Here is a 14199-nt window from a genome sequence, read left to right as displayed (position 1 = left end):
TAGCTTATGAATTTAGGGCTCTTGCTGTCTTGCAGAGGTTTATCAATTTGGCATCTCAAAATTTATTGTAATTTTTTATAATTGATTGAAGAAGGAACAACAACTAGAGACCTCTAGACAACAAAAAAGAGAGGCATGTGGATATTTCAATACTTCATGACCCTACTGCTAGGATATGAAATCCTTAATAAATCCCATTATAGTTTTGACATTTTCTAATATATTAACAATAATAATAGCTTATTTTAGGTAAAAATTGAAAAATCTTCTATGTGATATACCATCACTGCCATAGTAAGTTTGTAGAGCTTCCATTTTCAATTCTTAACTTTTAAACCAAATGACATCAATTCCAAAGGGCAATTCAGATTAGATGACATCAATTCCTAAGGGCAATCCATGCCATGGACAACGAAGAGAAGAGATGGAGAATTTTTATTTGCTAGTTAAACTAATTTTTAATTATTTATTTTAATATTTGAAATTAGATAATTTTAAGAAGGATATTTTTGTATTTTGAAATAAGAGTGTGAGGACATTTCAGACCTTAACAATAATTCTTGATTCATTTGTAATTATTTTGTTTAATTTAATCAATGTGAAAATTTAACTTTTAAAATTGATCAATTTGTTTTTTAAATCTATTAATCCTACTTATATGTAGTTTCCCAATAAAATAATTAAATTAAATCTAATAATTACGAATAATTAGCAAACAATTCACACAAATATAAATACACACAAATCAAATAAACAATTCAATTATAACATTCCACAAAGCAAAACACCATATCAATTCAACAAATATAATCATGAAATATAATCTAATTAAACTAAAATAATTAATCTAAGCACTCAATTAACTAAAACAAATCATTTAAAAATAAAATAAAAGCAATTAATTCTAGTTAAATCAAACAAATCATTTAAAAATAAAATAAAAGTAATTAATCACAATTAATAAATCTTTTAAAATATTGGGGTATTATAGACTTGTCGAATTTTTAATTACATCCCTGTTGGAATTAAAAAAAATGTTTTTTAAACATTATAATTGTCTTTATAAAAAAATAAGAAAGACATAATTGACTAATGAAAAATAATTACCTAAAACATTCAAGCTCTATTCAAAAAGCATTTTTAAAAGCTCCAATTAATTCAAACGCTCTATTGACCTAAATTTGGTAACCAATAAAAGTACTTTTAATGGTTACAAAACACATCTAAACACAATTTTTCAAAATAAAGCGCTTTTAAGCAATAGACAAGCAATCCCAAAATAACTTTTATTATTTGAAAGTTACAAAATTGATCATATCAGCATTTTTTATCATAAGGTGAGTATATGTAAAAATAATTCAAAATTGATGACCACATTCCATTGGTGCATGTGGAATGGAAGAACTGCATGTGCCTGATGAATGATAATGGTATGCTCTTAGAGGCTCGACATTTCCATCATCAAATAGTACTAATAAAAATGCACGTGTACACGTTACTAATAATCAATGTAAAAATAATTCAAGTAAAAAAAAAAAATCATACTCAAATAATGGGAAAAAATATCAATAGAATCATACTCAAATATAATAGAATAGAGAATTTTAAAAAAAAAAAAAAAAAAAAAAAAAAAATTTAATCAATAATCCTAAATTGGACAAAATCAATTTCATCAAATTCCACAAGAAAATTAAAAAAAAATAATAATAACAAAGTTAAAATCAATAAAATCATTCTCAAATATAATAGAAGAAAGAATTAAAAATTCTTATAAAATGAAATTGGAGTAAATGAAAATTAATAATTGAGTTTAATACCGTATAATTTAATTTATTTACAAGTGAATAATAATCGAATGTACGTTGTTTCAAATTCAGATTCAATTCTTCTCAACCGATTACATCAATTAGCAATTCACTATCTACAAATTAAAAGAAATGAAAATGATATAACGTGTTATATACATTTCTAGAACGTAATGCATTGTGACCAGTAATTTAAGTAACATTTTTTATTTTAAGTTTCTAACCCGAGACACAACTAAAATAAGATATTTATTTCCATGATGTACAACTATTTTCTTGAGCAATTAAGACCATATATCTCCAATGCAAAACCAAAGCTATATTCTGAGAGGTACTACAGTGTCAAAATGCTATATTTTAGCAATTCTACTCCAATGGTGCATTTTATTCAAATTACTATTTTTTGACACAATCATCAATTTTTTTTTCAACTATCATTTTTAACTACCATTTTCCTCTCTCAAACACTTTCAAAGCAATCAAACAAGCCTAATTAGCCAAACCAAAAACAAAAATCAGCACCATTAAAGATCATTATCACCATTTTTCTGCCTCCTTTAAAAAAGGATTCCAAAGCAGATGTTTATAGGAAACACAACAAAAAAAAAAAAGCTTCGACAACACCGTCCATTGCCTTTACTTTGATTGTCAAACATACTACCATTCATGTAATACTCCTAATTTTAAAAGGATAGTCTCGGTATTTTATTTCTTGAGTTATTTTATTTTTGTGTGATTAATTGCGTATTTGCTTAATTATTTAATTGTTTTTTTAGTTGGTTTGCTTTACCTGTTTAATCATGTATTTAACTGTTTTATTTTATTTGGTGATTAATCTGTTGAATTGATTATATTATTTAATTAATTAATTTTGTTTTATTAAATTGGTAGCAGACTTAGCGTGTATTAAAAAATAAGTTTTGTTATGGGCCGATTATGTTTAGGTTTAGGGTTTAGTTGGACTTAGGTATTATTGTCTATAAATATGTACTACACGTCTAGTTAGGGTTTTAGAACCCTATTCACGATTGTGGAGACAGAGAGAGAACAAAGGAGGATTTCAGTAGGTGGTTTTCACCAGAGAACTTAGGAAGACAACTGTGCAAGGCTAGAGGCAAGTTCTATTCCTAACTCTCTCCCTTTGGCTCGTGTTCTTTACACGACTAATACAACTCCAGGATTATACAAAGATTAAAATTAATCTCGTTTTGCATGTCTGTGATGTTTAAAACTGTTCATGTTCACAAGTTGCTTATTGATTGTTTTAAATTCTTTCTTGAGTAACATATGTTTTAAATCATGTAAAATGATGTAAAAAGAGTTTAATTAGTCTGTAACATACTGGGAATCACTAAAATTAATTTGGTTTGCATGATTTAGTTGCTTAAAACAATGGGTGTTAGAAACGGCTAATTAATCGGTTTAAATTTTTTTTACACAATACATGTCTAAGTATGTCAATGATTGTATAAAGAAGTTAAGTACCTCTTGAACATGTTGGAACCTAATTAGTATCATTAGAGACTATAACAGAGAGGGACAGAATCAATGGAATTCACCAGAGACGAAACAGGTGAGGGAACGGATGAGAGCCGGCTCTCAGTTGAAGAGAGCAGGCTCTCTTCTACAAAGAGGTGGCTCCATGGAAGCATGGAGCCGGCTCTAGGGACCATGGAGCAAGCTCCCTCTTTGAGGGAGCAGGCTCTCTCAAATTTTTTTTTTTTTTTTGGGCTTTTCAGTGATTGTTTGGGCTACAGGGCTTGGATTTTGGGATTTTTAGATTCTGGTAGAAGCTATATTGGGATGTTTGGAGATGTTGTAGGCTAGATTAAAATCTCTGATAGAAGATTTATGCAGAATAAAGCAACCTTGTGTTTAGTCCGACAGTAGACGTGGTTGAAAGAAATTAGTTGCTGTCTCGGGATAAAAGGACTTTAAGTTGTCTAAATTTTTGAATGGCAATCTAAAGTATTATTTTCTTAGTTGATTCTGCCTATGTGTAATAAAAATAAGCTTGTGAATTTAAAGATTCTAATATGCTTATTGGGAAGTAAGTTGGTTACTATTTCTGGGAGGAAAGGATTTGAAATCGCTGTATTACAGGATAGCACTTCTCGTGGGTGGTTTCTTTTAAAGAATCAAATATGTTCCAGTATTATAAAAACCAAGCCTGTGAAGTATATATTCTGTTGTGCTTACTTGGAATAAATTGTTTTACGTATATGTCCCGTTGAATCAATTATTGGACTTTGCGATGTGGAATTCATTAAGCCTGTTAACTTATATAATTTTACCATGCTTAATATGGAACCATTGATGTTTATATCTAATATTTTATTATCAATTTATTGGATATATGAAATAATTGATAACTACATTTATTACTTGTTTTATCAACTGCTGGATGTTGGATTACACGTATCGGTATGGGATAGTGGAATGTCTAGGTTTGGATTAGTTCAAAATACTAAATCCTACCTACACAGAATAAAGGAATGGATTATAAAATAAATCCTACTTATACTTAAGTTAAAGAAGCTGCACAAGCTGAATGACTAACTGGATTACTTGTTATCTATGTTATGTTAAAGAAGTTGCACAAGCTGAATGACTAACTGGATTTCTTATGGATGGATAGGATAAAGGGAATGGATTATAAAATAAATCCTACTTATACTTAAGTCAAAGAAGCTGCACAAGCTGAATGACTAATTGAATTACTTGTTATCTATGTTACGTTAAAGAAACTGCACAAACTGACTGAGTAACTGAATTTCTTATGGATGGATATGATAGGATTTTAAATACATTTTTATGGTACCGCGATATGAGCTTAAGTCTCAGAATCGTCGGTTAGGGAACGTATATGCAGTAGGATGCGCAGCTGGATATGCTAGGTTGAGGTATACCCTTTTAGGCTTTGGTACTCATGCCCACCCAGGTGCGCTTTGTATATTGCTTTCTATTCAGGTTGAGACCCCCTGCATAGTCCAGTGAGAGTCCTGTAGTGTGGATATATATATATATATAAAATATAGATATTGTTGAGTTTGTTAGAATGTATATGCGTATCGAGTCTCTGCTTGAATTGTCATAGGATAGAACTTGTTTGTGGGTCTGACCCACTTCTATTTTTTAGGTACTCGGCAATTTCAGACTTAGACCTGATCGTGCTAAGCAGAGATTACTACTCACTCTTCCGATGACGTAGGACTTCTCTCTATGGTTTACTCTGGATGTTCTTTGAGTAGTTTCATTTCAGTTTGGATTATTTTTTAGGGGTCCACTAGAGATGGATTCTCGAGTTGTTTAAGCTATTGAAGGTTTTGGATTACCGGATTTAAGTATTTATTTTTAAAGGATTTTATTTTAGATTCTTCAAGCTATTAATTATTTCTTATTTCATTTTGTATTCCGTGTTCGTTTTAAATATTAATTGTTTGATATTCTCTCGGGTTTGGGCCTGGGCCTGATCAACCCGTGTCTTGGATCCGAGGGGTATCACAATTCATGCAGGAATTTAGAATCAAATTAAAGGACTTCATACAGGGAACAAACCAATTGCATATTGCTAGAAAGTGCTAAACTTCACGTGTCCTTCATTGCGAGTTACCAACAATTGGATTTTGGGTGATGCTCAATCAAGAATTGCAAATTGTTACATCTTGATCCGGCGTGAATGTCTTTCCCCACCTTGTTGATGACTGAGAGACCTCCATTGATGGTTATCAATATGCCAAATCAAAGCAAGGGTCTGTGAACAAAAATGGAACTAAAATTAAACCTAATTACAACCAACAACAATTCCTGCTTAGACCTTTTACTTTTTGACCATCATCTCCATTTTCATTTAATAGTTTATAAAAAAATAATAATAATGAGGATGAGACCGGCCTGCTCATGGGATATAAATTTTCACTTAATAGTTTATAAAAAAAAATAATAATAATAATAAAAAAATATTTAAAAGCCAAGTCTGCTCTTCCAACAACCCATATCAGCTGGACAAAACACCTGTTGCCTTCTGGAATTAAATGAACATGGGAACAATGCTGAAGCCCTCAACATCATGCATATTCTCGTCCAACTCTGCCATTGTATAAACATCTTACTAACATTTATATAACCTTCTATCACATACAAATTTCAAAAGAAATTCCAAAATGAAAAAAAATGAAAACACTATTAAACCTTCATCTAGAATAGAATAACATGAAACTATGACCTAGTGAACTACAATTTTTTTTCTAAATATAATAGTGTCAAACAAAAGATGTCATTTAAAATTATACAAAATCAATTCTCTTGAGTGTGTGTCTGTGAGACATAGTAAATAAAATAGGGAATGGATCAATAACTCTATGTTTAAGTAATACAACAATCAAGTCTTTTTCCCAATTATTTGGGGTCGGCTACATTAATCCTATGTTTCTATTCTGCTCTTTTTTGTTTAAGTATCAATGAAAATTTCTTTATTCAAGTGGGGAGGTTTGCAACTCTGAAAAATATATACATTGCCATTTCAAGAAGCTAATTGAATGAAGAGGTGCTATAAGACGAAGAGAGATGAGGTAGCCTACCTAAGAGTTGGACGGCTACAACCATAGTGGTAGACCGAACACGCTTGATTAAGGCCAAATCTTGCTGAAATCTGAAATTTCCAGCACAGTACGCTTCGTTTTGCAAACAGCAGGGGCCAAAATCAATCAACAAGAGGAAAAGAAAAATAATACAATCTTAAGTTTGTTTGTTTACAAACCTTCACGGCCTCCTAAATTACAGCATATGGATATAAAAAATTACTCATTCAAGTTTATTGCATTATTAATTTAAACGCAATGGACACGCGGACAAAAAATGCATACGTCTTTGGGTGTGAAAGTGAAAAATAAAAAAGGAACAAAGTGTGTGGTCAAAGTTGGACTACTTATAGTCTATAGATAATTCAAATGGAAAAAATAGAAATAAACTTGGACTAGACAGCATATAAATATATCTCATGCAATACGGATCTGATCAAAATTTCAAAGACTTTGTACTCATAATTTCTCTCTGTTCTCTCTCTCCGTCTCTCTCTCATGGAGAATTGTAAGCAGCCACTTCTCTCCCAAAGTGAAGATGAGCAAATGTATCCAGATAATCCACACGGCATTCTGATAGCATCAAATAGTTCTTTCTATACATCGTCCTTCGTTGTCGATGAAAATGACATCCAGCCCATCAATGGAGTTAGAGATTTCTTCAGAGAGTTCAAGGTTGAGTCATGGAAGCTCTGGTACATCGCCGGACCGGCCATCTTCACCTCCATTTGCCAATACACCCTCGGTTTCATTACTCAGACCTTCGCCGGCCATCTCGGAACTCTTGAACTCGCCGCCATCTCCATCGAGAACAATGTCATCGCGGCCCTCTCTATTGGGATCATGGTAACAAATAGTCTATCTTAACAAAAAAATACTTGCATCTGATATTCTATTATGAGATGCATCGATCTCTAAGAGTCTAGATCCTTACTTATAATGTAAGACTATAATCTGTAAAGTGATCACAGTCGTCTCTTGCAATACAATACCATACTGCATGTTGTGAGGATCCACTCACAACTTTTAAGAGGTTGGGATCCTTAAACGGGCGATCACAACTATCCCTTGCGATTCAATACCACACTAGGATATTCACTCACACCTTCTAACGAGTCTTGATCTTCTGTAATTACATTGTTATGTGTAGTAATGGAGCACTCACAGTCGTCCGCTGCTATACAGTACCATACTGCATGTTGCAAGAATTCACTCACAACTTATAATAAGTCTTGGATTCTCTATAAGATGCTGCTATGATCTATAAAGCGATCATAGCCATCCATTGCAGTACTATGTTGTTGCTATCATAATTAATAACAATATTTTTATTTTTTATATTTATATTTTAATTATAAGTGATGTATCATACTATGATTTCCTCACCTAGAAATGTATCATACTCTAAAAGTTGCTAATATATTATTAGTTTTGAATTCATATTAAATTGTCAGTACTAATTAATGAATTTTAGTGGAACAACAGTTGGGAATGGGGAGTGCACTGGAAACACTTTGTGGACAAGCTTTTGGAGCTGGGCAGATCAATATGCTAGGGATCTACATGCAGAGATCATGGCTTATCCTCAATGCCACTGCCCTAATACTGATGCAAGTCTACATCTTCGCCGCGCCGCTTTTGAGGCTCATCGGACAGACAGATGAGATATCGGAGGCAGCCGGAACTTTAGCAGTGTGGATGATTCCTCAGCTCTTTGCTTACGCGATGAACTTTCCGATATCAAAGTTCTTGCAGGCGCAGAGCAAGATCACGGCAATGGCGGTGATCTCCGCGGTGGCTTTACTCTTCCACACCTTCTTCAGCTGGTTGTTTATGCTGAAGTTGGGGTGGGGACTGGTGGGTGGAGCCATTGTGCTGAACTTGTCATGGTGGTTCATAGTGGTGGCTCAGCTTCTGTATATCCTGAGTGGGACTTGTGGTAGTGCTTGGTCTGGCTTTTCATGGAAGGCCTTTCAGAATCTGTGGGGGTTCGTTAGGTTGTCTCTTGCATCTGCTGTAATGATCTGGTGAGACTAGTTTTTCGAAAAATACTTTAATGCTCCTCAAATATTCGTTTATAATAGTATTATGGGCTTATTAGCGATCCAATAAGAGTAATGCTACCAAAAAAAATTGTTGGTGATCAAGAGTCCTCTATATTTAATCACTCAATTAAAAAATTTATTAAATAATTTATTTAATTTTTTATTTATCTTAAAAAACTCGATTCAGTCTTTAAATGTAAAGAGTTAATAATTTTCTTACTAGAAAACTCTTTTGGTAACGTACCTTACTTTTAAAATAAATGTATTTTTATTGTTAACACAGATAACATGGTATCACTTCTTAAATGGTGTCATAAAGTACAAAAATAGCCGGAATTGATTCAACTTATTCTAGAAAACTGACTTTAAAAAAAGAAATGCATTTTCCTTTTTAAAAAGTCCACCAAACAATTCCAAACGCTCTTCTCCTTTATTTTTTTCTTGTTTTCTTTTAACTGAGAATTCCATGCACAACCACTACATTAATGTTACATGTTTGTTGTTTAAAGTGTTATTGTCTCATTAAATACAATATACACAGATTACAATCAAATATAATATAATATATATGAATTCTTCTTGAATATGTGTGAAATTAAATCTGTATGACCACAAATAACAGGGATCTGGTCCCCTCGGTATGGAGTCACTTTAAAGGTCACACCTGTTTAATTAATTTATTAGTTGATAGGTTTCTTTATTTCTAAGTCAATGTTTCCGATTTATGTTCTTATCTTTCCAATATTTATGCAGCCTGGAGATATGGTATCTTACTGTATTAATTCTCTTTGCTGGATTTTTAAAGAATGCAGAAGTTTCGGTGGACGCCTTCTCCATATGGTGAGTGTGTTATGTCACACATTAACTAACATTATAAAATAAGGCATACAAATGGTTCACGTATAACCGACCCTCAACGATCTAAGGTCGAGAGTTTCAAAACACAAATAAGATTAGAATTTTCAGCCCCGAAGTGCTCTCTCTCACCTTCTAAACTGTGATTTTCAATTTTTCAACCCAAATCCACGATGAGGGTGGAGACAGAAACTTTCAATTAGGCGACCAAATAGTGATATAAAGTTAAATTTCATAAATAAATAAAATAATTGTAATAAATTTTTTTCGGTTCATTTTTCATGTACATTTTAAGAACAAATCTATAACTGATATGAGAAAATTAAATAAAAAGAATATTAGGTAACAGTCCATTAATAAAGTTGTCATTGCCCAGTATTTTTTTTTTTGTCTCTCCGTTTAAATCATAACAAATAATTTATACACTTTTATATATATATATATATATATATATAGCAAGACTTACAAAATAATAAGCACTTGCATTATTAAATTTGAATTTTTTAAGTCAAGGCCAAAAGGTTCAAAATAATCATAAATAATTTATTTCACAAAGCATCTTTAATTCTCATTTATAAGTAACACAAAATTAGAACTTTATAAAATTTTAAGAGATCAACTTTAATTTTCTTATACAAAATTACCATTAAAAATTATGAATAATTAGTGTTAATAGAATTTTGAAAAGTATTTGGAGATTCTGATTATCCATTTATAAATTGAGTAAGTTTATCACGAGAGATTCTGATTGTGAAATTCTATCATAATTTTTTTTTTTTTCTTTCCAAAGAGTGGTGACAGAGAGTCTGATTGTCAAATTAATTTGATTACATTTACGTGAATAAAGAAATGACTTCTTGATAACATCAACCCTTCCGATTTTTCTTATTATTGTTATTATTATTATTATTATTATTTTTTAACATAGCGGAAGCAAATGAATATATTAGCAAAAGTACTTATAAAATGTGATCAAGTCAATCACGTGGGACTCTAAATGTGAGCACCACCAACCCTTCTTATGACGGTGTTTTTCGTAAGTTGTTACGAGTACTATTATTACAATATTGCAGACTTAGTAGTGGTCCTTATTATATAATATAAGTTGTTACAATATTATTACCACATTGCAGACTTTGTACTAGTGGTCCTCATTATTATTGCATTTGCAGCATGAACATCTTGGGCTGGATAATCATGGAAGCTATTGGATTGAATGCAGCCGTAGGGTTTGTAACACAAGCCCCTCCCTAGTCAATTATTTGCCTTCTACAATTAATAAAAATTGCACCAAAAATATTAACAACACAAAATTAACTATAAAAAAATAATAAAAATTTGATTAACTATTCTTACTAATTGAAATTTGGATATACAGAGTAAGAGTGTCAAATGAACTCGGTGCAGCCCACCCTAGAACGGCCAAATTCTCGGTGATTGTGGTTGGAATAACTTCATTCTTGTTTGGCCTCTTCCTCGCAATGATTTTGATGATTACCCAGAAGCAGTACCCGTCCATATTTACAGACAATGCAGAAGTCAAAGAGCTTGTATATGAGCTAACACCATTGCTAGCACTTAGCATTGTCATTAACAATGTTCAACCTGCTCTCTCCGGTATTTATTAATTTCAAAATTTTAATTCTTTGTGCTTATACTTATATTATTGCGAAACTGATTGATATTATGAGCTAAGATATGGAGTTTAATAACGGGACATGATTCATGTAACCGATTCCAAATAGCTCGGGAAAAAAAAGATTATTGAATTGAATTAATGGGGGTTGATTGAATTGTTGCAGGGGTGGCCATAGGAGCAGGATGGCAAGCACTTGTTGCATATGTGAACATTGGGTGCTACTATGTGTTTGGTGTCCCTGTGGGTCTCATCATGGGTTACAAACTTGGCATGGGCGTCAAGGTAAATAACACCTTCTCTCCACTAGAATTATTAATTAATATTTGGTTTCTATTATTCTACTTTTGAATTATTTTATTATAAAAAAAATTAATAATGAAATTTCACGAAGAGCAAAATAAATTACAAGCCCATAATAATGAAAAACTACTTCCATCATAGAATTAGAATTACATAATAAGTGCAAGAATATCATTACAAAAAAAAAAAAAACTCTTACAAGAATTCAGATAAAAAACACACCCAAAAACACCAACCTTAGGAATAGATATTGAGTGTGTCGGGTGCATGATGAATCAATTCATCCTAGCCGTACGTATATAACACACACCTGCGCATGCACAACACGTATACCTCAAGTGAACTCGTTACACGATACGCCAGGCGCACCCAATACCTTCCCCCACCTTAGAGCGGCACTCTGCCCTAAGCACATATTGATAAGGTGTACCCAATTGCTCCAACTGGCGCATTTAAAATGGTCACTTTGGACCAGCCCTGCTTAGACAACGACTCATATGTCATCATTAACCCAAAAAAAAAAAAAAAAAAAAAAAAAAAAAAAAAAAAGACTCATATGTTATCACCTTCTGACTTTGCATGTTACCATACAACATACAAATGTGGAAAATTACAAAATTTAGTAAAAGATGTTATTGTTCTTGCTAGACTTGGAAACATCTTCATATATGTTGGTATATCACACACACGTACAGTGTACATCCCATTTTCAAGATAACCTGAAGTTTAAGCACATGAATTAATCTCTTTTTTTTTTTTTAATAGTGATTCTTATTGATTTATTATTATTGATAATTTTCAGGGAATTTGGTGGGGAATGCTGTGTGGAACAGTTTTACAGTTGTTCGTCCTTTTCTGGATTATTTATAAAACAAATTGGAAAAAGGAGGTAATTAGAATTACATGCATATTAATTTCATGCAACCGAACATAATTTTAACAAAGTGAAACGTGCGATTAATTTAATCCGGCACTAAATGCAGGCTTCTATTGCTGGTGAAAGAATAAAACAATGGGGAGGGGAATCAGATGTGGTAGAGCATGATGTAGAAAGAAGAAACCGAGACGAGAAAGCGTAACAGAAGAAGCCATGCATGAACAAAATTTTGGCAAAATTTATTTATTTACAAGTGAAGAATAATCCAACCTTGTATCACCTTCCTTATCCAAACAGATTCAATTCTTCTCAACCTGATCACATCAAATTGATCCCTTCTACTCCTCTTCTACTTCTTGTGCTTGAAAATTCTTGGCCTAAAGTTGAATTGGCTCATCTTCTTCACACACACACACACACACACACCACACACACACAGTTGGTATGCTCTTGGATGAAGTGGTGGTGGTTGTTTTCTGGTTTTTTGATGTACTTTTGTATTCTTGCTGTTGTTTGGATTTAGCCTCTCTGGTTTTCTTTTTGGTCTGCCATGGCCTGTAACTTGGTTTGCTCTGCAACTTTGTTGGATATGTAAAATCTTATTTAAGAAAATAAATAAATACTAATAATAATCCATTGTTTCATCAATGATATATTTCATTGGCAAAATACAGTGCTTCTTTAAAAGTCTAGTTTTTTTTTTAATTTTTTTTTAATTTTAATTTTTATTTTTTATCCTGATTTTATTGACAGTACTTTTGTGCTACATTTTGAAAATATATATATATAGACACACATACAATGCCCATTTTTCTCGAAAGATTATATGTATCAAGCAATATAAAACAAAACCCAACTGTTGGATTGGTTATGAAAGACCCAACACAGACAAACAAAAGCCCACTCATAAAAGGGCAACAGGCAACAGCAACCTTTGGCAAAACAAGTCCCAAGCCCAGGCCCCTGAAACAATAATAACCAATAAATGGGATGGTGGGAATCAACAACTTGAAAGTATCTATGGTAAGACTCGTTATGGTGGCGGTGGTGGTGGCGGTGGCGGTGGTGGTGTGGAGTAATGGCAAAGGAGAAGAAGGGGTTGGATTGTGATGGTTCGAAGAAGGAGCTAGGGAGGTTCCATTCTCCGGCCATAGTCTTTGCAAATGGGCATTGGCATTTCCTATTAAATTTTATTTTTTTATTTACCATTTTGCATCTTCCTCACATTTTTTAATCTCCTCTCTCATTACAATGTGTGTGTGTGTGTTTCCCTAGAGAATCCACATCTCCCTCCTCTCTCATTATAATCACTTTTATTCTCACATATTTCGGTATTTTAGGACTCTTCAAAGTTTTGAAAGTAGCAATTTTTTTACAAAATAGGAATAGAATGATTAAAGAATTTTGTTGGAGCATTGGACCTTTCTAACATCTGGTTTTATTGTTCTTTAACTTAAATTATTTTATAGTTTTTTTTTTTTGTTATCATAAAATAATAAATTTTGTTTATGAGTTATGACTATTTATTTATATGTGTATTAGATATGAATCTAGATATGAAAAACTTAAAAAGAAGAGAATAAAAAAAAAATCTAATTCAATCTAAAAAAGGGGCTATTGACAACTAATAATTGATAAAGCAAGAAGGGGTGAATTGGTATTTTTTTTTTTACAAAAACTTCTTTCAACACTTGAATAAATATCAATGATCAAGACTCACACATTCAACCACAAGTGCTCAGTGATTTTACAAGGAAAATCTCTCAACTAGAGATCAAAAACTTTGATTCTTGGCCTCGGCCCGTGTAAGCTCCACTAATTATAATGCAAGTTGATACACATTCAGTTATCTCTCACTCTGCAGACACCCTAACTCACAACAACACACACATATATTCCCCCTGTCCTAAGCAACCCAACTTCGACCCTATGAACTCTTACGGCTCTCGAAATACATTGAAAATGATAAATAACAATAATACTTAAATGATGAGTGCTGAAAAGTGTGTATTTAAACCCCTTAAGCTTAGGTATTCTAGTACCTTTATCTATCTTACCCTACCGTTTTAGATTGATTTCGAATTATTTCCATTTTCAG

At 32.3% G+C, this 14199-nt stretch overlaps 1 protein-coding gene across 1 annotated transcript; it reads left to right on the top strand.

Annotated features, from left to right (window-relative positions):
- The first annotated feature begins 6872 nt into the window (after window positions 1-6872).
- On the top strand, window positions 6873-12934 carry LOC132304277 (protein DETOXIFICATION 29-like). The gene is made up of 8 exons (XM_059801879.1): window positions 6873-7231; window positions 7871-8412; window positions 9184-9270; window positions 10458-10514; window positions 10664-10902; window positions 11088-11206; window positions 12027-12113; window positions 12208-12934. Exons 1-8 carry the CDS (start codon window positions 6884-6886, stop codon window positions 12301-12303), a joined length of 1575 nt encoding a protein of 524 aa, XP_059657862.1. The 5' UTR covers window positions 6873-6883; the 3' UTR covers window positions 12304-12934.
- The last annotated feature ends 1265 nt before the right edge of the window (window positions 12935-14199 follow it).

Source organism: Cornus florida, unplaced genomic scaffold, assembly GCF_030987335.1.
Source record: "Cornus florida cultivar Cherokee Brave unplaced genomic scaffold, ASM3098733v1 CherokeeBrave_3.0.0_Hap2_Chr04, whole genome shotgun sequence".
NCBI lineage: Eukaryota > Viridiplantae > Streptophyta > Magnoliopsida > Cornales > Cornaceae > Cornus > Cornus florida.
This window is presented reverse-complemented; position numbering and strand designations above follow the sequence as displayed.